The following is a 26,449-nucleotide window of genomic DNA, read 5'->3' as shown; positions in this document are numbered from 1 at the left end:
TTCATACATCTGTATTGTCTTTGCATTATTTGCATCCCTTCCAGTTCCCCCAACTCCTCCTATGTCCCCCTACTCCATCTCAATAATATTAGAAATTAAAAAAAAATTTTATTTATTATTTTTATTTTATGTGCACGAGTATATTGCCTGCATGTGTGTGAGTGCACCCATATCATGCAATGCCGCGGAGGTCAGAAGAGGGCCTTGGAGTCCCCTGGAACTGGCGTTGAGGACGGTTTGTAGCTGCCATGTGGGTGCTGGGAATCGAACCCCGGTCCTCTGCAAGAGCAGTCAGTGCTCCTAACCTGCCAAGCCATCTCTCCATCCCCTTTTAAAATAAAATAATGTTTTAAGAAATAGGTTTTTGTCACTAAGTTTGCAATTAATGTTAATTGTTAGCATTTGGAAATAAAGGCTTACTATACCTAAATTACTTTTCAGGTTACTCTGAGATCTTTGGAGACCTAAGAAAAGCTGTATTCATCAAAAGCAGGACAGATGGCTCCCAGAGAACAGAGATGGTGGAACCCAGGACACCTGGAGGTAACCATGGACAGAGGCAGCTGGCCTCTCTCCTGCTGTGGTGGTTTGAAAACGGATTATCCCTCCAAATTCAGATAAATCTCCAACAGATTTTGTTACTGGCGTTGAGAGGGCAGAAACATCTGAGCGGTGTGTAGAGGCAGGACCTCTGGGAAGTGATAGATTAAAGTGACACAAGCCTGTAGTCAGCTGGGAAGAGGGAGCCTCATCTGAGGAGTTTCCTAGATCTGATTGTAGGTGTGTGTATGGGGCATTTTCTTGATTGCTGATTGGTGTAAAAGGGTCCAGCCCACTGTGGGCGGTGCATCCCTAGGCAGGAGGGTCTGGGCTGTATAAGAATGGTTGAGCATGAGCCAGAGAGCTAGCCAGTGAGCAGCGTTCCTCCATGGTTCCTGCCTCTGCTCCTGCTTGAGTTCCTGTCCCTCAGTGATGGAGTGTGACCTGGACATGTCACCTGAAACCCTTTCCTCCCTAAGTTGCTTTTAGTAAGTGTTTCATCACAGCAACAGAAATCAAAGAACACAGACGGCATCATGTATGCTACTGAGTAACGTGGTGAAATAGTTCAACAGCTGAAAGCCACAAGCCCCTGACAGGGGCATGGGTTGATGCCCCACATCTGTTGTCACTGGTATTTCTTCTCTGACACCAACCCTGTCCAGAGCATGTCCCAAGCATCATGTAGTGTGACCCCATCTGGTAATCACTTCTGGCTTAATTTGGCCAAGGGAAGACTCTGACTCTGTGGCCTTCGTGAGCATCCCATGAGTCCTACCCTAGCCTTCCCCACACTGGAGACATTCCCTTGTGGACCTGGGTTCAGGGGCTGCTCTGCAGATGAACTTCAGCGTCCTATAACATTTTTATTTCAGGCTTTGTTTGTTTTGGGCAGAGAGAGGGGAGGGTGATGGGGAAAGGGTGGGGGTTGCCGAGGCTGCAGGACTGATGGCAAAACTCCAAAGTCTGTGGGATGTAGATATTTTTTTACATCATCACCTATAGGGGTTGATCTCCAGTTTTTCCCTTCTTTTCATGTACGTATTTGTGTGTGTGTGTGTGTGTGTGTGTGTGTGTGTGTGTGTTCGTTCTCATGTGGAGGGGGGCTCATGTGAGTTTGCATGTATGTGGGGGCCTGAGGTTGATGTCAGAAATCTTTGATTACTCCCTACCTTATTCATTGAGGCAGAGTCTCAATTAAATCCACAGCTCCATGATACAGCAAGTCTGGCTAACCAGCCTTCTCCAGGAATCCCTGGTCTTTACCTTCTGAGTCTGATATTACAGACAGGCTACCACACTCCAGCATTAATGAGGGCTCTGGGAATCCAGACTCAAGTCCTCTTGCTTGTTGGTTGGGTGACAAGTGCTTTAACTGCCGAGCCATTTCCCCAGCCCAGCATTTTCCTTTTTATAAGGATACTAGACATACTGTCTAGGGAGTTATCTTAATTTTATTATCTGAATGAAACCCCTATTTCTAACCACAGACGTCTCTGGAAAGTGGTTAAGATTCCAACATGTGAACTGGGGGAGGGGAAACAACTGAACTCAAATTCCACTTATTCATCTATAGACAAACCATGTCCTTCAAAGAAACTCTTGGGCCGAGTCAGATGTAATGGCGCAGAGTTCCCCACGCGTTCTCCTGTCTTCCGTTGCTCTCTCTCGCTGTCCCTGCTTTCTGTTACTGTGACAAAACCAAAACAAAACAAAAATTGGAATAAATAAAATTGAAGGGAAGAAAGGTTTATTTTGGCTCAGGGTCTTAGAGGACTCAACCCAAGGTTGCCCAGCCCTGTTGCCTTAGAGGCACAGTGCATCGTGGTGGCAACACGGGTAGAGAAGGCTGTTCATGTTATGGTGGCCAGAAAACAAACAGATAGGAAAGGGCTAGTGTCCCAATATCCCCTTCATGAGCACACTTCAAGGACCTGACTTCCTCTAGGCCCCGCCTTCTGAGGGCTCCACTACCTCCCACGAGTCCCAGACTGCGGCATTCGGGGTCCGCACTATGGCAGCTGCTTTTTTTCTGGAGTGCAGTAGGTGCCAGGGCTAGAACCAGAGTAGAGGGTGAGGCAGAGATTTAAAGTGGTTCTCACTCTGAGGGGCTGTTTCTACACTGGCACACACCCGATAGGGAGTGCCTCCTTAACTGTGGGCCCCGGGGCCTCCCTGCCTCTAATCTATTCCAGTAGGAGATGGTGTGGGTGCCCCTGGGGGGAGTCAGGCCTTGGCAGTGTGTATGGGGGTTTTGCTGGTTAGAGACCAGCATGTCTGCTTCCCACTCACCAAGAACAAGCGTACCCAGGGGCCAGCTCCTCCAGTGCTGCCCTTGTCTGCTCTTTGCTGAGGGCTACTTTGCCCAGATGGTTTTCATTTAACCACTAGCTAGATTAAAAAAAAAAAATTGATCCATTGACAAAGGGCCTTTGTGAGAAGTAGCAAATCATTATTTCTTTTTCTCAAAGTTGCAGCGTTTTATTCAGTGTCAAAATCATTCTCTTTGGCTTCTTCGCTTTTTCCCTCTCATATATGTATGTGTGTTGTGTATGTATGTGTGCGCATGCATGTGTACGTGTGTATGTGGTTCACATGCTCATGTGTGTGTGTGTGGAGGTCTGAGATCTATATCTGGAGTCTTCCTCAGTTGCCCTCTACCTCATTCATGGAGGCGGGGTCTCTCATCTGAACCCAGAAGCTCGCTGATGTAGCTAGTCTGACTAGGCAGGGATTCCACCCTCGCTTTCTGAGCACTGGAATTACAGGTGGATCATCACACCTACTTGGCATTTATGTGGGCTCTGGGGATCTGAACTTTAATCCCTGTGCTGTCCAGGTGAGTGCTTTAACCACAGCCATCTCTGCAGCCATATTTTTGCTTTCTTAATGACACTGGTTTCCTGTCAGTTAATGCTGTGTGCCCCACATCCTGAGAGGTTTCACAGGCATCATCCCATCTTTCCCTTCCCAAGATCCAGGAAGGATGCACAGAGTAGGCTCAGCTTGGGTACCAACCAGCTGGGGTAGATCTCAGCCAAGGCTCGCATTCACACTGGTGGAAACTGTGGAAAGATGTCAACTTTATTTTCCCACACTAAATATGTAGTGCTTTGTCAACACCACTTAATCATCCCACATGCTTCCACTAAGAACTTTATCTTTCAGTTTGCTGTCACTACCTGGAGTTAGTGTCAAACTCCACAGGCTTTGGGGCTCAGTTCCCCAGGGTGTCCTCGCTTCACATACCAACTGGGTCTCCAGATGACCCACACTTAGCCCAATTTGATTACACCCTGGGGTTCCCATGAATTCCCTTTCAGGGTCAATAACTCACTGAAATGACCCCAGAACTCAAGAAAGTGCTGTACCATATACACTATAGTTATAAAGTATATACACCACAGTTTGTTATAGAGGGCACACCTGATAAGCAGATGGAGATATATCTAGGGTGAGGTCCAGGAGGAGTCCAAATGTGGAGCACAGCACCCCAGGGTGCCAGTATGTTCCCCAAACCAGCTTCTCTCGAACACCCTCAGGAGTTTCCATGGAGATTTCATTAACAGGCGTGGCTGACTAGGCCCCTGACCACTGGTCATCTCAGTCTCTGGCTCGTCATTCCCAGGGGTCGGGGTAGGTGAAGTGAGAGTTCCAAATGACTTACCAAGCTTCCATCTTTCTGGAAACCAGTCCCCAACCTGAAAGCCATGCCCAGGCCCATCTGGGATCATCAACTTAGAACAAAAGATAGTCTTATCACTCAGAAAAGTACAAGGTTTTAGAGGCTGTGTGCCAGGAATCATGGGCAAAGACCAGGTGCTTTCTTATTGCAGATAATATCATTATCCCCAATTTACAGAGGAGCAGCTAAGGCTTTTAGGGGCTCTTCCAAGGCAGAGACAGAGACCTGCTTCCCATCCTGTGCCTTACTCTGAGCTTGTGTTCTGGGAGAGCCCTTCCCATGCCTTTCAGAGTCTGGTCTTAATCTTCCCAGATGCGCCCATCTCCATCCCAGGCCACAGCGTGCCCAGGAACCCCAGCCCCTGCCCATTTTTCTCCTTTATATTCTATCTGGGACCCCAGGCTGTGGGATGGCATTGACCACATGCAAAGAAGATCTTTTCTTCTTAGTTCATTCTCTCTGAAAATGCTCTCACAGGCATACCCAGAGGTGATTCTAAATCCAGTCAAATTGATGAGGACAGGCCATCACAATGATTAAACGGGTAGCTGTTCGATGGAGCATGGCCATGTGAATGAGGAGGCCATGTGGACTGTGGAGGAGATTCCTTCCCAGTGAATGCCACTTGGGGTAGAGTGGCTTTATTTTTAGGCGCCCACTTCTCTGATTTGGCCTGTCCTGGGGTGCTGAGGAGTTCTGGACCAGAGGAGCTGCACTGAAAGACCGTTAGTCAAACCTCATCCTCTCTCGGTCTCTTCTCGCCAGCACACCAGGACCCTGGGTCACGTCCAGCAATGACCCAGCTCAGTTTCAAGCTCTTCTTTCCTTTTGCCCTTTTGGTGGCCGTTGTTTCCCCACAAAGGACTTGCTTTGGGTTTAGCCTGGGAAAAAGTTATAGACTTTCCAAGATGGAGAAATTTGTCCACAGTAAAATAAATAATAATAATAATAATAGTAGTAGTAGTAGTAGTAGTAGTAGTAGTAGTAGTAGTAGTAGGAATAGTACTGGGGCTGGAGAGATGGCTCAGTAGTTAGGAGCACTGGCTGCTCTTGCAGAGGACCAAGGTTTGGTTCCCTGCAACATGGAGGCTAACAGCCATCTGCAAGTCCAGTTCCGGGGGATCAGACACCCTCTTCTGGTCTCTGTGGGCATTGCACAACATGGCTGCACTTACACACATGCAGGCAATACACATATACACATAAAAATAATAAATACAATAAAAAATGTAGAAAATACTGAGGTTCTGTGTCTGTCAGCTTGGCCACCTTGGAAGGCCTCTGGGGACCCCTTTGGAACTCAGTTCCCAGCAGGCTGGCCTGAGGACACTAAGAGTTAGTCTATATGGGAGTGGGTACACTTGTCCAAGAGAGCCAGAAAGACTGGGATTTAGTTGTAGCTGGGATCTCTTCAAGTGATTGTCTCTGGTGCTGTGCATTCACCTGCGCAGTTGCCATGCCTCTACTTCTGTAATCATGCTGATGTATGTATGCATGTACGTATGTGTGCACACATGCATGTCTGTGCACCTGCATGTATGTGTGCATGCATGTATGTATATATGTATGTGTGTATTTTAATGCTAAGAGGGATGGGCCAGGCATGCAAAGGACAAAAATTGCAGTTAATAGTTCATTTAAAAAAAAAAACAGTGGCAGAAACTATACAAATTATAAAATATATTTTCAGTATAAGAAGACAGTGAGGGACTGGAGAGATGGTTCAGTGGTTAGGAGCCCTGGCTGCTCTTGCAGAGGACTTGGGTTTGGTTCCCAGCACCCACATGGCAGCTAACAACTGTCCATAGCTCCAGTTCCAGGGGATCCAATGACCTCTTCTGACCTCTGTGGGCATTGCACAGCATGGGTGCACCTACCTGCACGTAGGTGATACACTTATAAAATAATAAGTAAAATATTAAAAGAGAACAATGTATAGCTGAAGTCCACAGAGAGCTTAGGACAGGGTAGGGCACAGAATAGAGCCCAGGGAGAGGGACCCCAGGATGGGAGATACCACCAAAGCCTTCAGCTGTGCCTCAAACATGGCCAGCCTTGGAGCGGCCCTGGTGGTGGAAGGTGGGGGAGCACATAGGCTGAGCTGCTCCCCTCTCTCATGGTCTCCAGGTGGGGCAGCATAGACAAAACCTTGTATATGACCACAAGGCCAAGAATCCTGTTGGGGCCATCTGTAGAGGTTGGCTCTGGGGAGATGTGAGACAGCACAGGGGATGGGGTGTTGGGCTCAGTAGATAAGGCTTGTGGAGGTGACGAGAACATTGCTATATAGTCGAATGCAGAATGTATTGTGTGAAATACTTATTTCTGGAAAATCCTTGGAATATAGGAAACTTTAAATTTAATTCATTTAGGACATCCTGAAAAATAGATCATAAAAATAGGGGCCATAGCCGGGTGTGGTGGCATACACCTTTAATTCCAGCACTCGGGAGGCAGAGGCAAGAGGATCTCTGTGAGTTCAAGGGCAGCCTAGTCTACATAGTGAGTTTCAGGCCAGCCTGGTCTACATAGTGAGTTCCAAGGAATCTGGGGGTACAGAGAGACCCTGTCTCAAAAAGACAAAAAACAAATAGGGGCCCATACTCATTCATTAAGTCAGCCCTTTCTTACCATCTGCCCTGGTTAGCTTTAACTGTCAACTTACCACAACCTACAACTACCTGAGAGAAGAGGCTCAACAGAGGAATTCCCTAGATCAGGTTGGCCTGTGGACATGTTTGTGGGGGATTGTCTTGATAGTTAATTGATGTGGAGGGCCCAGCCCACTGTGGGTGGCACCATTCCCTAGGCAGGTGAGCCTGATATATTAGGAAGCTAGCTGAGTGTAAGCCTGCCAGCCAGCCAGCTCTATCCTCCCTGTGATTCAGGGTCCTGGGTTCTTTGAGGTAAGGCTGTGTGGAATAGCATGCAGATCTGCCCTCAGATTCTTGTTTGAGTTCCTGCCTTGGCATCTCTCAGGGATGGACTGTGACCTGTGACTGTGATTCAAATATACCTTTCTCCCCCAGATTGCTTCTGGTCAGGGGTATTTGTCACATCAACAGAAATGAAATAAGGATACCTGCCTTAGAGTAGAATGAGCCCATCTGACCAGAGCCTTGACTCTGTTGCTCATTAGTGGGGCATGTTGACAGTCTCTGGCCACATCTCTGTGGCCTTGTATAGACTGTGGAAATGATGACTGAGTCAAAGCCAGGATGGAGTGGACAGATGCATTTGTGGTCCTTAGCCAGGGGCCTGGCACTGAGCACTCAAAATGGTAGCTGTGTTTTAATTAAGAATTTAATGTTTGGGTGTGGTAGCACATGCCTTTAATCCCAGCACTCAGGAAGCAGAGGCAGGCAGATTTCTATGAGTTCAAGGCCAGCCTGATCTACATAACAAGTTCTAGGCCAGCTGGGACTATAGGCAGATCCAATCTCAAAAATACCAAAAAAAAACCCAACAAAACAAAACAACTTAATAATGAAGGATGTGGGGGCGGACACTTACCATCACACTGGGTGCTCGGGAGGTGGAGTCAGGAAGAAAAGAAGTTCAAGGCCAACCTCTGGTACCTAAGACCCTGTCTCAGAAACAAAATAAAATGAAACAAATAATGAAGGAAAAAGAGGTAGAGAGATGGTATTAATTTGGGTTGGAACTTTTGAAGTTCAATTTTATTAATATAACAGAAAACATCTTGAGTTTTAGTTTCATTTCTTCATTTAAAGACTCAGTCATGGGGCTGGAGAGATGACTCAGAGGTTAAGAGCACTGGCTGCTCTTACAGAGGACCCAGGTTCTGTTCCCAGCACTTAACATGGCACCTAACAACCATCTATAACTCTGGTACCAGGGGATTCAACTCCCTCTTCTGGCCTCTGTGGGTACTGCAGGCACGTGATGCACATACATACATGCAGAAAAAATATTTATACACATAAAATAAAAATAAAGAAAATGTTTTTTAAAAAGCTTTTTAAAAACTTGATCAGGGTCACTCCTATAAAAGGATATGCATGAACTATGTCTAACTTCAGTCATCTTTCTAAAAATGGCATTTACTTTAAGGGCACATAATCGTACTTAGTTATGGGGTGTGACATAATATTGCAGTAGCTGTAAAGTGTGATGATCAGATTAGGTCACTCAAACATTTATCATTTCTCTGCATCAGGCACATTTAAAATCTTCTCTTCCAGCCATTCTGAAGCATCCACTTAGTTGTGTTGGGGTGTCGAACATTAGAAGTTACTGCTCCTTCTGGACTTGTAGCCTGGGTTCTGTTGGGGTTGAAAATAAGTGGTTTCTGCAGTGGCAGAAGCAAGCCCTGTCCTCCCCGAAAGATGCTCTTGGCAGACGCATTGAGTACGGAGCTGAGAGTCCTTAACCATCCATGTGTTCTGTTCAGTTTTACTGGGAAATGAAAACCGGAAACGTGGTTTCGTATCATCGAGTTTCCCTTTTGTTTTCCAGCTATCATGGGTTCCACACAACTGGTGAATGAGCTGGCAGAAGGACATGATTCAGACTGTCCCCGACCCAACAGCTCACGTCAAGGTATGCTCCGTCCCGGCTGGGAGGAAGTTTTTCCTCAGGGCCGAAGGCCAACTCTAGGTTCCTGAGTTTATGTAGCCTGGGAGCTAAGAAAATGGTTTTCACAGTTTCAAATGATTGAAAACAAAGAGTATTTCAGGATCCATGTGAACTCGCAGAGGTAGAGATGGTTTTGAATTATTTATGATTTATATTTATTGTGTGTATGTGAGTGCGGGTGTATACGTTCTACAGCACACCTTTGGAGGTCACAGGACAACTTTGTAGAGTTTAATCTCTCTTTTCACCTTGATGTGGGTTCTGGGGATCAAACTCAGGTCTCCAGCTGTGTCTCTCCTCACTAATCTGTCTCACTAGCCCTAGAGACCTTTCATTGGAGCTCAGTGGGCCCATTTGCTTACACCCTGCCTGTTGCTGCTCCTGAGCTATAATGGGTAAGTTGAATAGCTGCAGCAGGGGCTGCATAGCTCCCAAGCTGAAAACCTTTCCTTTTGCTTTGAATTCCATTCTGTGTGCGTTGCATAGGAAGACGTTAGAATGGAGTCGTTGGATTTCAGCGTTCCACTGTGACTTCATCCCAGCACACTGGCCCTTTGGCAGCTTGTCACCCACACCTGCCGCTGCTCCCTTACATCCACACCCTGCGGCGCAGGAGGCGAAGGAAGAGAGCAAGGCTGGGGGAATCTGACCGCTATTCCCATGTCCACGTAGATTCACGATCACTGCAGGGTGGGGATACAGCAACAGTTCCAGTGTATTTGACATAAGTAAAGGCTACAGACAAGAGATGGGGACTTATGCTACATTATCCCAGTAGGCTGTCTGTACTTGTAGTAATTTAAAAGAAATTTTAATTCCTTCTTTTTTTAGGGTAATGCTGACAATTCAACACTTGACTTCGAGCGTGCTAGGAAGGCCCTCTGCCACTGAGCCCCGCCCCCCTCCCTGGCACCATTTAGTTGGGTGATCTACACCAGGATAACTCACCCGATGGCCAGTTCTTCCTGTTCTCCATATAAAGTCTTTTTTTCCTAAGTGGCCCGATTGGTTTTCCCAGTTTATAGCTTGCTTAAACACATATTTAAATTGGGAAGTGGCTTATTGTGAGAGAAAAGTTTATGACCTTGAACAGCCTCCCTCCAAAATATACAATATTCTTTAAAATCCCACAGATAACACTTTCACACACATACATTTAAAATTAATATTCCCAAACACATATTTCTGTGAAGATGGACTTACAAGCAATAGGAGTTTGTGCTGGTGAGGTGGCTCGACAGGCGGGTCCCCCACTAAGCCTGTGGACCCGAGGTTGATTCCCAGAAGCCACGTGGTGGGAGGAGAGAACCTGACTCTCAAAAATTATACTTTGACCATCACACATGTGTCATGGCATGTGCACATCCAAACATATACATACATACATGTAGTGGTTAAATGTATGTTAAAAGCAATAGGAGTATGAATGTATCCTTTGATCTAAATGGGAGTCTTCTTTTTTTACTAAGACAGAGTCTCCTTGTAGCCCCAGCTGGCCTGGAACTTGCTGTGTAGACCAGGATGGCCTCTATGTCTTGAGAACTGGGATTACAGGGTGTGTGTTACCAGGCCCACACTCCTTAAGTTTCAGAAATCCCCTGAAGTTCCAGAAATTGAGTTGGCTGTAGGGGGTGAGGATTCTGAATTCCACCCCCCAATAGCAGAGCAGATTTTTTTGGGGGGGCGACATTGTAATTTGACACCTGCCTGATATTTTATAGGGGTTTGATGGTTATCTCTTTTGTGGCTGTGATAAGGTTTCTCCGGGAGTATCTGCACTGTGTTCGGTGTGTCTGATTATCGTGCATCTTCTCATTCTACCCAGAAGAGGGCAGTACTTTTCCTTTTAGAGCTGGGGCCTAAAGCTGTAGGGCACAGATGGACATTCATGATGGAATTCAGAACACCAGCATCAACAACTGAAATGCGTTTTAGTGTTAGTATTTTCCTAACTAAACAGAAGAGACAAAGTCACTAAGAAATTACTGCAGATTTTTAATAGTTAATTCAGAAAGGTCAAATTTATGCAAATGGGAGGGACAGCCTTAGAAAAATCATGTAGGGGGATGGTTTGCATTTGATCTCAAGAATGAACTGTGTTTAGTTGTTTTATTTCATTATCATATTAGTTGACATAAATATGAAGTACAGGATAATATTTAAAGGTTCTTTTTTTTTTTGTCTTTTTTTTTTTTTTTTTTTTTTTTTAAAGCGGGGTCTCCTTGTACCCCCACCTTCCCTGGAATTCACTATGTAGACCAGGCTGGCCTCAAACTCACAGAGATCTGCCTGCCTCTGCCTCCCAAGTGCTGGGACTACAGGTGTGTGCCACCATGCCCGGCGATTCTTTTTTTAACTTTTAAAAATTATGTGTGTGTGCATTTGTGTGGGTGTATGCGCGTGTAAGTGCAGTGCCTGGGAGGCCTGAAGGGGGCCCCAAATGCCTAGAGCTGGAGTTACAGGTGGACTGAGCCATCAGACATGGATGCTGCGACCAAACTCTGGTCCTTCTCAAGAGCAGAAGGTGCTCTTAACCCCCGAGCTATCTCTCCAGCCCTGAGGAGTGTTTTCGGGAATGGTAACTGAGAGGTTTTAAATTATTTTGTTACTATTTATTTATTTTATTTATTTATATTTATTTTGTGTGTGTGTGTGTGTGTGTGTGTGTGTGTGTGTGTGTGTGTTCCCATGGCATGCTTGTGTGGAAGAACACCCATGCGAGTCAGTTCTCTCCCTTAACAGTGTGGGTCTAGGGGATCAAACTCCATTTGTCAGACTTGACAGCAGGTGTCTTTACCCACTGAGCCATTTCTCTGGCCTTGGTAACTGAGAGTTTAAAAACAAATTGTGCTTCAATTACTTTCCTGCTTTGGAGAGATGAATTGCTGATCTAACATTACACTTACTAACAGTCGTTACTAGCTCTGAGGTAGAGAGAGTTGTATTGAAGAGCCTGCATCCTTTATAAACCCACTCCCAGCTGTTGAAAACTGAGTCATTGTTCCTGGACTTTGGTTTCTGGATATGAAATTGCTGTTCTTGACAGTGTTCTGAGAGAACACGTTTCTTCTATAAGAACACCTGATCCTGAACTTCACTCCTTCAGTAGAATGGCGTGCGCTGGGCAGCTTTGGGTGCTGGCTGAGGAGCAGAGCTCTGCCTCTGGGAGAGGAAGTCCATGCTGAGCTCATGTATGGTGCTCATGTGAATGGTGGGGGATTTTGTACTTGCACATGAAATGCTTTTGTTACCTGAGCACTTTGTGTGTGTCTGTGCATGTGTGTGTGTGTGGCATGATGCCTGGGGGACCGTGTGTCTTTTGTGGCTGTGGCTGCAGGCAGCCACTGGGGGAGAGGGATGTGGCTTTCCTCTTCAACTCGTTCTGTGTCATTTATAGCAGTTCTTTTGTGTCAGAACAAATGACCTTGACCCTTCTCTGTGTCGAATGAGCTGTGAATGATAAAGAGAAGGAAAGACAGCTCACCACTGCAGAATGTAGCTCGGGATTCAAGTGACGCAGCAGCCACTCACGAGAAGATGGGGCAGAAAGCTCTGCACCCTTTTGCTCGTCTGTTTGCTTGTGGCACAGCAGATCCCCCACGCTGCTGGGGGCACACACGGACATTTTGGGATCAGTCTGATGTCACCTGGTGAAGCTGAGGTGTACCTGCCTATCATCTAGCAGGGCCACCCAAGATAGCCACCCTGTTGTATGTCAGCACCACAAGACCTGTATCAACAAAAATAGGAGTAATCTAAGTGTCTGTCAACCGGAGAGTGGATAACTCTAGAATACTGTACAGCGGAGAAAATATTGTAAATATTTACCTGACACATGCAGCAGTGTGAATGATTCTCAAATGCTGAGTGTTTATTCTCATAGGAGAATATGTACAATAGATTGTGTATATAAAATCTAAAACTCTCTAACTACCAGGACTATACTATTACCCTGGGGAAGAGGGATGTGCTCCTGGGAAGGTGCAGGGGGCATCTGAGAGCTTGTTGTTTGGGGGGCTGGTGAGGCCACAGAGCAAAGTTCGCTTCTTTGAGTTACACAAATGGGAGAAACTATAAATACTAAAAGATGAGACAACGTGGTTCTAGGTGAAGTCCTATTAGAAGACAGTGCTGTCTAATTATAAACCAAACTGCTTTTTCTGACTATTAAAAGAGGCTGATCCTGGACTCAGTGTGTGTGTGTTTACATTTATTTATTTAGTGTGTCTGTGTCTGTGTGTGCCTGTGTGTGCTTACATTTATTTATTATTTATTTATTAATTTATTTTGTATGTATGTCCGTGCTTACAATCTATTTATTTATTTATTTATTTATTTATTTATTTATTTGTGTGTGTGTGTGTGTGTGTGTGTGTGTGTGAGTGCAAGTGTGCCATGGCTTGGTGCAAACACCTTTACTCGCTGAGCCAGTGTTTTGAGTGTTAATTCATCAGCCTGTGTTTTGAGACAAGGTCTCAGGTAGCACAAACTGACGTTAAGTTCCTTGAGCTCATTATGTAGCAGAGGCTAACCTTGAACTCCTGACCCTCCCATTCCCATTATGCTCTGTTTATGAGCTACTCCCCGAGGCCAGTGCTCTACCAACTGAGCTGCATCCACAGCCCATCCTGCATGTGTTCCTTGGAAGGAAGAGTCTAACTGGTTTTAGAAGCAGCTGTGTCATGTGCAAGGTCACCAGGAAGCTGGCGAACCAAACGGACTAGGAGCCAATGAGAAACAGATGCAGAAGCTCTGCGGCCGCATCATGAGGAAGGGATTAGGAGGGGTCCTTGGGCTGGTCAGGTATATCCTGGGGCAGCAGTGAAGAGCGGACTTCACCAGCCCCTGCCCACCAGATTGACAAAACACACATTGAGTTGTACATATTTTTCAAACATGTGCAAACCTGATTTATAGTGACTCTGCTTCACAGGAGGGTGGAAAGTTTTCTCTTTTTGATATGAGTCCTTCCCCTCAAAGTCTGGGGACTGTGGAAACAATGCAGGACATCAATGGCTGTCTGTTTTCCTCTGCGAATCAGCTCTGGCAGTCGCTTCAGCCTGGTTTGCGTATTCCATAAGCCTGGTGACTCTGAATCTAGTTTTCTTTTTCTGTTGATATATTTTTATTTATCCTCTGAGAATTTCATACATGTGTACAATGATCATGTTCATCCTGTCCTGTCCCCTCCAACTCCTCTTGAGTTTCTTTCCATGTCCCTCATGTCGTCTAGTAATGTCTAATAGTAATGTCCTGTCCCGTTAAATTTTCCTCTGAGAGACCCGCATGTACTCTCTGGGATCCAAACCACCACAGTGTCCCTCTTAAGTGACAGTTTGGGGCATAAGAATATTTATTTGGGTTTGCCACAAGGTTTATGTTATTCAGGAGAGGGTCACTCACAAAGACATGAACTCTTGTGGGCTCTTTATCCCCCATATTTGAGATCTGCACATCTGTGTCCTGCCCACGGTCTGTGTGCTTCATTCCAAAATAATGACTACGGAGCTGGAGAGATGGCTCAGTGGTTAAGAACACTGGTTGTTCTTGCAGAAGACCCGGGTTTGAATCCCAGCACCCACATGACAGCTAACAACTGTCTGTAACTCTACTCCCAGGGGATCCGACAGCCTCTTCTGACCTCCGCGGGCATTGCACAACATGGGTGCACTTATCTACATGCAGGCAATACACACATACACATAAAATAAAATAAAAATAATAAATTTTTTTAAAAGCAGATATTCCTCCCCTTTTTCCCAGTGTGGTCAGCATTTCTCAGCATCTATATCTAGGGGGTTCAGTTCTAGTTTCCCTAGAGGCATGCCTACACAACATGTCCATGTGCACATGGATATAGAAGCATCCATTGGAGCATGATCACCCCATAAGGGACCACACCCCTAAAAATCCCAACTTGACCTCCCCCAGCAGTATTTAACTGCCAGTGGCTCCTCAGCTAGGAGTGGGGGCTCCTGTGTCTCTGCTTGTCTATGCTGGGATGTTGACCAGCTTGATCTTGTGTGGATCTTGTGCAGGCAGCTGCAGCTGCTGTGCGTTCCTGAGTGCAGCTGTCCTGTCCAAAAGATACCATTTCTCCCTAGTCCTCCCTGAGTCTGACTCTTAAAATCTTTCTACCTTCTCGTCCATGATGTTTCCTGAGCCTTGGTGGAGGGGTGTGATACAGATTCCCATTTCTGACTGAGCTGTCCACAGACACTTACTCTCTGTATTTTGACCAGTTGTAAATCTTTATATTAACCACCTGCCCGTTGTGCCAAGAGTTGCACTAATCTATGGGTATAGAGATATGTATTTAGAGGGCAGTTTGATATTAGTTGTGTTTTCATTTTCCTGCAGAATGTTGGAACATGGAAAAGTAAATGTGTTCACAAGTTCTGAAATGAGTGCATATCATTTGTATAACCAGGAAAGTAATTTTGCTTAAAAGCATAGATTATCTGATGTGGCCAGGTGTAGAGATTGCTGATTTTCCTAAGTCATGCTGTGTGGAAAGAGAGGTGCTCAACTGGCTGCATCCTCTGTCTCCTCCCACTGGGGCTGTGTTCAGGGTTCACAGTAACCAAAGGCCTGCTCTCTGCAACCCCAGACATGCTGATGATACCCTTTGACCTGATGAATCCTCCTTATGATTCAGTGTGGCGGCTGAGTCAGATGTGGAGTGAATGTCTTTAATCTCGGCACTCGAGAGGCTGAGGCAGGAGGATTGCTTTGAGTTTGAGCCCAGCCTGGGCTACAGAGTAAGCACCTGCCACAAACAAATAAGACCCTAAATAGTCTGCGGTGTGGTGGTTCCCAGGGGCACCTCCCTAACCTGGAAGTATTGATGAAGTTTTGAAGAAAATCTAGATTCTGAGGGGAATGGATTAAAGGAAGTTGTTCATGGCCATCCTGAACCCTGGGGTGCAGTATCCTCCAGAAGTTCAAAGGTACGTCAAGACTGAGTTCAACTTCAGATTCCTGGGCTCTATCCAATGTTGCTTTTCCACTAAGTTTGGAGTGGACTTGGGGAGCTGCATTTTAATAAGCACACAGTGTTTCTGTAAATCTTGCTTAGATAATGAATAATTATTGATAATTAGCCTAGGCTTGGATTATCAGTTGAACAGTCATCAAAAGAACAAGTTCCCTTTTCTGTTTACACTGGAGGCTGTGGTCTTAGGTTTGAAGAAGGTCATGAGATTTGAATTTCAAAACTCTAACGGGTTTCTCAGGCTCTGTGGTCGGGTGTCATGGAATCCCAGAGGCAACTGCCTAGTCAGTTCAGGGCTTCAGCAAAGAGGTTTAAAGTGGGTTTGGAGACTTCAGCCTGCTTCCTCTCTGCGATGGGTCGGAAGACCTTTGCTGGGTTGCAAGACACCCTGCTCAGCACACTGATGGGGGGAGGTGGGAATGAGAGGGGAGTCCCATGTGCTGACTGAGCACTTCCAAGGAGGACAGATCAGTGAGTCGTGATGGGCAGGGAACCAAGGGCTGGGCTTGGCTGTGTTATGTTGGAGATGCCTGTTAGAAATCTGAGTTTTGATACCAGGTTTAGGCAGGTCTAGAGTTGACATGAAATACCAAAATGGAGGCACATATTTGTGAGCTGTGAGCCTGAAGCCCGTGTTGGAGGCTGAGTGACCATCACCTGGAGGTCATGGTATGGACAGCCTTGGAGGTGAACTTCAGGCCCCTCTAACACAGAGGAGGAGCCTCCAGAGGCGCTGAGGGGGAGCTGGTGGGGCAGGAAACGGGAGGACTGAGCATCAGCCATTGGCTCCAACCATAGCAATGTAACCTTAAAAAAATAGAAGAGGGTTTTACATGGATGGGGGGAGAAAGGTCACAGTACAGTGTGTTAAACCACAAAGAAGAAAGCTATGTGAATGATTCCCATCATAGCTAGAATTAGTGCTTTTAATATTTTGTATAATTATTAATTTTTTTGTTTTGTTTTGTTTTGAGTCAGGTTTCCTTATAGCCCCAGCTGGCTTGGAACTCACTATGTAGTGAGTTCCGGGCCAGATCTAGATGGTTTCAATCTCACAGAGATCTGTCTGCCTCTGCCTCCCAAGTGTTGGGATTAAAGGTGTGTGCTGTTACGCCTCCTTTAATTAGTAATGATTTGTATATCACTGATATTAGCTCTCCACGATTTTATGCAAACTATTTTTATGTTTATTCTGCTTTTTTATGATCCTCTTTTCCAGTCCTATCATGAGATAAATAATTTTATTTACTCGCACTTACTCCTGTTTGATAGAAATAAAAGCAAATGCATTTTATGTGAAAAACCACTAGCTAAGCCGATGAACACTCACAAACAAACAAGAGCTTCAGAGAAGTTTGGCTTGTGCAGAGCAAAGCCGTGCAGCTTAGCGGCGGGCTTTTGCAGCCCTCTCCCTGCAGGGCAGACCCTCCAAATATTGGGGGTTAGCTCAGGCACACTAACCAGGCCCGATTGTGATTGGAGGTGGCTGGTGTTTCTGCCCAGCTGTTTCCCACCCTGCCTAATGCTTTGGGAAGGAGCAGCATTTACCATGTAAAGATGATCTGTCTATGTGTCTGGTTCATCTCCTTAAGTAAGTCACCAAAAGTGACCGCAGAGGCCCCTTTACCTATGCTGAACAGGGTGTGGTGGCTTACCAAGGAAGAGTGCTTATACACAGGCTTTATTGGAGACATAGGTAAGATACAGAGTCCTCGGGTGGACTGTGGCTGACTTTGGATCTGTGTGGCATGTGCCCTCTTCAGAGCTGTTTATTTCAATTAGTAACGTGCATTCTTGGTTTCGTCCCTGTCTTCCTATAGCTTGGGAGAGCCCCTTAACTTTCTGAGTCATGGAGCTCTTTCAAAATATGGCTAATACGTGTATTTCCTCCCCAGAATATGCACAGGTGTGTACACTTTGAGGCGCTCACAGACCTTACTGCAGGGACTCCAGGAACCCTGGAGGCTCAGCATCCCAGCTTAGGAATCTCTGCTGGTGTGCAAAGCCCACAGGATGAGTAGAGGAAACAAGAGAATTTTCATTTGCACCCCACTGTCTTGCTTCCCCTTTGCAGCCTCTGTGGAACAACAGCATGTCCTTGAAGGGCATTGAGGGCAGATTCCTGAGATTCAGCTCAAGGACAGGTATGCATCCTGATGCTTGTCTTGTAGAGAAAGCATCTCTGCAGGGGTTTGCTGAAGCTTAGGTCCCCGCACGGGCCTTGGGTGATCACCCAGTGTGGCTGGGCTGCACGTGCTCGTGTGGATGCACTGAGCGTGATGTATACTGTTTAATACTCTGGATACCTTTGGGCAACCCTCTTTGAGATTTCTGTGGAGGAAGACGTACCAGAGTGCTTTCTCCTTAAGAGCCAGCAGATTTACAAGCATAAAATTGCCCGTGTCTCCACGGACTTTGCTGCCTTGCTGATTCTGGTATCCAGATGTTGAGGTTTGTCCCAAAGCAGGAACTGTAAATAGCAGTCAAAGTTTCTTACCTTTTTTAAAAAAAAATTTAAAGACCAAATTCCAAGGTTGAATGAAAATTCTGCCTGTTTTCCTTTATTGAGAATACATGTTATTTCTGAGATTGTTCTTTAAAAAGTAAATAGATTGAAGAAGCAAAGTTTTAATTGTTTTAGTGACTCTGTGTGCTTTCCGGAAAGTGTTATTTACTTTGTCAAACGTTGGCAATGCCAGCACGCTGTTCTCAATGTCTAAAAATAAACCATAACACTAATTTATGTGGATTTTCCAGCTAATCTCATAGAATTTCAATGATGATGATATTGTTGAGGAGTTTGAGATTAAAAATTCTAGCAGCTTTTACATGTGATTCCACATGTTTTGTTTTAAAGCGTGAGTTAAAAGCGTATTTTATGTTTGTCACTTGTTGAAACACAGTCAAGAAGTCAAAGCATTACCATTTTTTGTGACTCGTGTGAAAGTACGGAATTCAAGCATCTACTTTCCATAGTGCATGGGAAAAGGATGACGTAAATTTTTCCCACTTCATCACTATCACAAAGCTGTTCTGGTGCCTTGAGTGAAGACAAGGAGTGTTAGGGTTGTGTCCCTCCGTCCTGTCTGGCCACCGAGGGAGGCTGTAGTGGGAGAATTATATGTAAAATGCACAATGCACGTAGAACGTCCTTGATCCCTTCATCCAAAATGCTCGGTTTCAGTAGTGTGATATTTTAGATTTCAGGTTATTTTGGGATATTGGAATTCTTGCAAATCAAACTGTGCTGTCTTAGGGGTGGGACCCAAGTCTAAACAGGAAATTTATTTTTATTTCATATGGCATTACACACATACCATGAAGTCAATTTTAAGCAGTATTTTTAGTGCATCTGAGGTTTGACTCTGGACTGCCATGGAGGTCAGATGAAGGACTTGGCACTGTGCAGTGACGTCTCCACTCAAACCTTTTTGAATTTGGAGCATTTTAGGTTTCAGACTTTTGCTTTAGGGACTGCTTAGCATGTACTGTCAGTGACCATAGACATCAGGACTAAAAGATAAGTTATTGTGTGTGTGTGTGACTGTGTATGTTCATGTTTGCATGTGAGTGTGCATACACGTATGCATACATGCATTTATAGACCAGGGGTCGAGGTCAGTGCCTTCCTCAAACACCATCTGCCTTATTTTTGATAGAGCCTTTCACTGAACCTGGGACTCCCCGATTCAGCATGACCAGCAGGCCAGAAGCTCGCGGGATTCTCCTGCCTCTGCCTCTGCCTCCCCCAGTGCTAAGATTACAGGCACACCTTGCCATGCCCAGCTTTACATGGGTGCTGGGGATCTGAACTCGGGTTCTCATGCTTGTGTTGCAAGCGCCTTATTGACTGAGCCATCTCCCCAGCCCTAAGAAGATATTTTTAACTGTGAATAATTTGAATAGCGTGTGGTTGTTCATCCTCTTTAGTCTTTAATGGGTACAGAACATTCACAGATTTCAGTAACAGGATGTGACTTTGCATGGATGTCTTGGTCTGTTCCCAATCTTTCCATCCTTGAATCTTTTAGGCTCCAGGAAGCAGGGACTGAGTCCAGGTGACCATGTGCTCCTTTGTAGGAACTTGTAGGCACCCTTCAGAGGGTGGTACCTGTTCTGTCAGAAACTGCTTGCATAGCATCTAAAATTATTGCGTTTATGCAATACCGCGTTTTTATTTTCTCATATCCCTAAAAATGGCCTTGTAAAATTTCATCCTTTGTAAATTCCACACATTTGGAACTGCTGCATTTATTAACGTAATCTTATGTGGCATCAGACTGTTGGCCTCTACGTGAAGGGAGTATAATTCTGTCTTTGGATACTCTTGTGAGTTTGAAGCCTGACACAGTCTTCAGGCTGAGATGAAAGAAGCTGTACCTGTAGCTTAGAATATGCAAAGTTAAAACAATTGCTTGTATTTCCTGTTTCCCTTCTGAAGACTTATGACCCCAGCATATGGGAATGCATGCCCCTTTGACACCTGACAGCACAGTACATTTTTATAATTTTACAGTGTAAAGGGGGAGAAATCGCTACATACATGTTTGCATTTTTTTCATCCACTAATTTTTTTAATGTTTATTGGCCGTTTACACTTATTTATTAAAACTTCAAGAATATTTTTATTTTATTGTGTGTTTTGGGGGGAGCATGTGTGTTTCATTGCATGCATGTGCAGGTAGGGGACAACCTGCGGGAGTCAGTTCTCTCCTTCTGCCCGGTGGGTCTCAGGGATCAAATTCAGGTCGTGAGGCTTGGGGGCCAGTGCGGTGACCCACTGAGCCGTCACACAGGCCCTCCTTTATATTTCTAATGTTCCTTGTACGTCTTTCAACTTGATTTGTGTTTTTCTTCAGTTCTTCACAGGTTTTTTTTTTTTCCAGATTCAAACATGGTACATATTACAATATAGATAGTACACATTTATTAAGTGAACAAGGAAAATGGAGATGACCTTTTCGAAGTTAAGAATTTTCAAACTCTGCTAAATGTGTCTCACAAGATTTCCTGATTGTTAAAAGTTGTTATTTTAAAGCAATTATATATTTCTTGTGTTGCTGAGGGAAAACCAAAATGATATGCTTTCTATTCTAGTCTTTTAGCATATGGAATTTAATTTTTAACATGTACTTTCATCTATCAATATTTTTCTTTCTGCGTTTTCCTATTGAATCATTCTCACGGAGGGTCCTCCAAAGTTACATTGATAATCGTCTATACTTTTCTCTCATACTTAAATTATTTGTAATGTTGATAGATGATATTTGATAGCAGTTTTATATAACATGATCGTTTCAGTGATGGTTATTAAATAGATGTGATTGAAGAACATGGAAATGCCATAATGAAACCATTACTTTTTTATTTTTCGTTTTTATTTTATGTGTCTGAGTGTATTGCCTATGTGTGTATAAGTATACCCATGTCATGCAATACCATTGGAGGTCAGAAGAGGGTGTCAAATCCCCTGGAACTGAAGTTATGGATGATTGTGAGCCACCATGTTGGTGCCTGGACTTGAACCTGGGTCCTCTGCAAGAGCAGACAATTCTCTTAACTGCTGAGCCATCTCTCCAGCCCACGAAACCCATTACTTTGTATGCTGGTGTAAGAAAGTTAAGAAAGAATGACATTTATGTTAAAGTTATATTAAAATCATTGAATAATCACTTCGGCCCAACTGATAGGAAGATGTTGCTCTTATTGTCGTCTGAATTCCTAGGTGTGCAAAGGCTTACGTTTCGGTTTTCTGCTATTTCCTGGTGCTTATAGCTTCGCTCAGCCCTGGCTGCCTGAGTCGTGTTTATCTGTTTCGAATTTCTCATGACAGAACCCTGGTTTTCCTCCTGTGGCTCAGAAACCAGGCTCAGTGTTTCTGGATCCCACTGATCTTCCTGCACTTGAAGGACCCGCCACAGGGTGTGGAACTCGTGGAGTGGTCACTCCAGAGTTGGATTGAAAAGCCAGCAGTTCAGGGGACACTGAACAGTGACAGGATGTGGATGTGAGGTGGACATCTACCTACACTGTCTACCTCCACTGGGCTGCTGTGAGGCAGGACTTTCCTACACCACCCCCTAAAGATGCCCCCATGCCTGAAGGGCGGCATCATCCAGCAACTGGCAGCCCCCATTGGTGGCTCTCCCTGAACCAGGGCAGTCACGTCCCCTTCCATGAGGAGCCCTTCTCTCCTCTGCCTTCTCCCGGCCCTGTTCTTGGCTCCCTGGGTATGCACCTCCGGCATAGATCAATGTCACCTGACCTGCTTCTGGCTGTTCTAAGAAGCCAGGCATGGCTCTGGATTACTGCATTACTGCCGCTATTTTTCTTTTCTGTGTATTTTTTAGTGGAAAACAAATATATGTACAGAAATAATCATCTGTTCTAAAATTCTCTTCCACATGGCATTGTCCTGTTACACATCCATAAAAGTGGAGAATACTGGGGGCTGGAGAGATGGCTCAGTGGTTAAGAACACTGGTTGTTCTTACAGAAGACCCGGGTTCGAATTCCAGCACCCACATGGCAGGTAGCAACTGTCTGTAACTCCAGTTTCAGGAGATCCGACAGCCTCTTCTGTCCTCTGCGGGCATTGCACAACACAGGTGCACTTACCTACATGCAGGCAATACATGTATACACATAAAATAGAAATAATAAAATATTTTTTAAAATGGAGAATACAAAACAAACAAGCCTTAGCAGTATGTCTCTCTCTCTCTCTCTCTCTCTCTCTCTCTCTCTCATTTTACCTTTTTAATATTAAGTCACAGAAAAGTACGTTGCACACCTAGGCTTGGGTGCTGCCATTGCAGGATAGATGCTTTCAGTTGTAGTCAAAACAGAGCAGCCAAACCAGCTGCTTGGAGAGGCGCTGGTGGTGCAGAGCTGAGATCAGTCAGGACACAGTGGGATCTTGAGTCTGTGCAGAGCCTTGAGATGGTGCTTTGACTCACTGCTTTATAGCACCAGCTGCAGACATCACCCAAAGAGCACCAAAGAAGTGCTTATCCCTATGCCCCAGCCCTCAAGATTTAACCAGTCTGGGATGGGCTTGAGTGTGTCCTCTGTTTTGAAATGCTGGAGTTGGAATCTACTGTTCATAGTATTTCTCTAAACACCGTTCCAGAGTTGTGCTATGTGGAGCTCCTAAATTCTATTTTTAATTCCTCTTTTAAAACTCTAAACTCAGTGGGTCACAATGAAGACGGGGGAAGGGGACGTGGGAAGAAGACGGATTTCAGTGGGAGAGGGGGGAAGGTGAGGGAGGGGAATAGGGGGTAAAAATAACCCAAATTCATTATTATATACATGAATGAAATTGTCAAATTAAAAGAAGTCATTTAGTGATATTTGTTCAAGGAGTTGAAGTGTAAAAACCTTCAGCTGCCCACGTTGATTTAAGGGACATATTATCTAGACCATAACTGTAAACTTTGAATCAACATGCATACTGGGGGGCGGGAACCACAAAACAGGAGGTTGTTGTGGGTGTTGTGGTGACACGTGGTACAAAGAGGGTTTCTTGAGTTGAAACAAGATCTTTAGATAATCAGAGATGGTCCAGAGAGCCAGAGAGACTCAGGAGAGAGAGAGAGAGAGAGAGAGAGAGAGAGAGAGAGAGAGAGAGAGAGAAAGTTTATAAACTATTATTGAATTCCCAAGAGGTAAAATTTGTATCTTTTTACATGTTCTTTTCTGCTAGATCTTAAAGGAGAGGAGGAAGCCAGGAGAGGGAAAAATAGTTTGAAAAAAGTATTCTGCAGGAAAATATCATAGTATATATCACCGTATATATCACATAGAGTAGTTACCACATCATTTATCTTAATTATATTCCTGTTTAGTGTCTGTATATTTTTTTTCAGTTATCTGAGAACACGTGTTATGCAATATTTTGTGCAAATTGTGACTTTTGTCGCATGCAATTGGACCTTAACCAAAAATTCTCTTTTGTCGCAGTGTGTAGTCCTACAAACCTGGCTTCTGGAGTTGGGATATTGTTGGTCTCTTGGTTGTAGGCCAGGAGCCTATCTGACTAGACAGAGGAATTGCTGCTGCTTTCATTTGTAGGTAAATGTGGTCATAACTGCCTAGGTATTTTTGTCTATGGAAGAAAAATATAAGTAAAAAAATATAATAAAGCACCCATAAGCCAGGAAAAATTGGCACAGAATTCCTCTAGTGACAGACACTGTCCTAGGCCCAGCCACACTTTGTTTGGGAGATGGCCGCTCACCTTAAGATTCCTTTTTCCTTTACTATCAAGAGAACTGTCCAGTTGTCCCAACAGTCCCTTTGGAGACAGCATTTTCCGTTGACTTGTGGGAATCAATATGGCACTGCATGTTTGTGAGTTGATGCAGGTTTATGAATATCGCATACAGCCAGCTGTGCAGTCCATGCAGGTATCATGGTACAATGCCAGTCTACCATGTCCCCTCTCCAGCCCAATTCCAAATGCTTTGGCAAGAATGAGCCTGCAGCCGCCCACATGAGAGCTGGATCTTCATACCAAATGATGACACTTGAGTTTAAAGAAGATAACACAGGATCTCCAGGTCCCTATTTGCCCAGTGACTGACTCAGACCCATGACCTTGGGAGACTCTGGGAGCCGTCCTAAGGGATGTTCGTCTTCCCACAGCCTAAGAGTCAGTGTACGGACTGGCAGGCAGCCTGCAGACAGGCACGGGCTCTAGTGAGGCCTTAAAGAGTAATATTATTCCTAATGGTTGTCAGCTGGGGTGGAGACCACTTCCTATATACACCACAAACAAGAACTAAGCAAGGGATGAACTGTTCTGCCAGGCTCCAGGAAGATGGGGTAATTGGATTATCTTGTTTCTTTGGGTTGTTTGTTTGGAGTTGTGTGTATAGGGGGGTACAGATTCTTTTATTTACGTTTTTGAGAAAGGGTGTTATGTATAACCCAGGCCAACCTTGAACTCACTATGTAGCTAAAAGGTGACTTCAAAGTTCTGAACCTTCTGTGTCCGCTTCCTGAGTACTGGGATTATAGGCGTTACATCTGATTTTATGTGGTGCTAGGGCTTACCCTACCAACTGAGCTATGTCCCCATCCCTGGACCTTATTTTCAATTCTTAGGATGTGTTCAGCTAAGGAGAAGAGATAGAGATGGTATCTGATGACCGAGTTCAAGTCCTGCTGTGGCATTCTGCAACACTGTCTCTTTTTGAGTTTCTGTACAAGATGTGTCACTGTGCCTGGGAGGGGGAGGCAGGGACTGGGCCCTCTAATGAGCATTGTCTGTGGAAGCAGAACTTTGGCCAGGTTGCCCCTTGGTACAGCCTCTAGCTGCCCTTATTGTGTTTCTTTGGGTGGAAACATAGTGGTTAGGGTGAGAAACGCCTTCACAGCTGGAACACAGCAGTTGTGGTAGGGAAAGTTTGTTCCTTTAGGGGCGTGGGCACCTGTGTTGGAGTTCAACAGGTGAGCTCGTCTCGCAGTGTGGTCACTGTGTCAGGTACATCGTGGACAATGAGTGCTGCTCATGGTAACGTCACGTGAACACACACTGGACAAGAGCAATGTGCTGGATTGGGTCTGAAAGAGGATCCGAAGCACTGATTTGTGAAAGAGTGGGTGTGGGTACAATTCTGTGTTGGACCAGTAAAGAATACAGAAGTGCCCCCTTGTCGGAGCAGGTCAGATATGTGTGCAGTGTTTTAATGTGGGTGAATGCTACCACAGAAAATGATTGAAATGCTTATAGATGTTAGGAAGGATTATCTAGGGCTAAAAGACAATCTTCTTCTGACAGTAGACACATGGGCTTCGTTGGGGATGAGGCTCTGTGTACGCAGGTGTCCACACAGCTGACTGGGGCTAGGGAGGGGTTAGGTGAGGAAGGAGTTAAAGATGGTTCAAAGCTGGAGAGTGGATGCCTGGAAGAGGGAGGTGCATCTTCCAGAAGGGAGGGTTCATGAAGATGAGGAGGAAGAAGAGAGTAGATGAGACAGGTTTACTTTCCAGCCATCGGACTGGAAGACTTGAGCAGACATCTTTGACAAGAGGTGATTTGCAGATCCTGAGACAGTGTGGCACTGGAGCGACTTTCAGATCACCAGTAGGGAGAGAGTCTCCCTCATCAAAGCTTTTTCTGTGACTCCCAATGAAAGCCATATTGTAAGCAATTTATGAGACAGTGCACTAAACAGCAAGTGTGTTGATAGTGCCTTTGAGAAATACAGTGTCAGAAGCCAGCACTCTGCCACGTGTGCCCTGATGTCTGTGTGACACCTTCCTTGTTTGATTAACTTTCCTTAAAACAAGGGAAATTGAGGTGTTGACTCCTGACTTCAATGGAGCCAAGAGGTGTTCATATGATTTATTTTAGGACAGAAGAAGTTTTTCCTGGATGGGGAGCTTATTTATTGCAGGAGGCGAGGAAGAAGAGAGAGAGAAAGACAGCAACTGCCTGGTGAGCCAGTGAGCATTTGCAGGGTGTGATATTACCAAACCACGTTACTGTTAAACCTGAATAAAGAAATAGCCTGACTCTTAGCTTTTAGTAAGGCTAAGAGTAGACCTGGACGCTGAGAACCATCTGTTCTTCCAGTGACCCTTGGAACTATGCCCTTGAGCCAGGCCTCACTGGTACTTTA

The 26,449-nt window shown here is 45.1% G+C and overlaps 1 protein-coding gene across 1 annotated transcript in view; it reads left to right on the top strand.

The window, feature by feature from the left end:
* The first annotated feature begins 459 nt into the window (after positions 1-459).
* Positions 460-26,449, top strand: part of Erg (ETS transcription factor ERG) — a 202,476-nt gene continuing 176,486 nt past the window's right edge. The window contains exons 1-2 of the mRNA XM_029560529.1: positions 460-543; positions 8,705-8,788. Of these exons, the coding sequence (XP_029416389.1) occupies positions 8,732-8,788 (57 nt within the window). The 5' untranslated portion in view covers positions 460-543; positions 8,705-8,731. The remainder of the gene's footprint in view (positions 544-8,704; positions 8,789-26,449) is intronic.

This window comes from Nannospalax galili, unplaced genomic scaffold, assembly GCF_000622305.1.
Source record: "Nannospalax galili isolate Female #2095 unplaced genomic scaffold, S.galili_v1.0 scaffold192, whole genome shotgun sequence".
Taxonomy (NCBI): domain Eukaryota; kingdom Metazoa; phylum Chordata; class Mammalia; order Rodentia; family Spalacidae; genus Nannospalax; species Nannospalax galili.
This window is presented reverse-complemented; position numbering and strand designations above follow the sequence as displayed.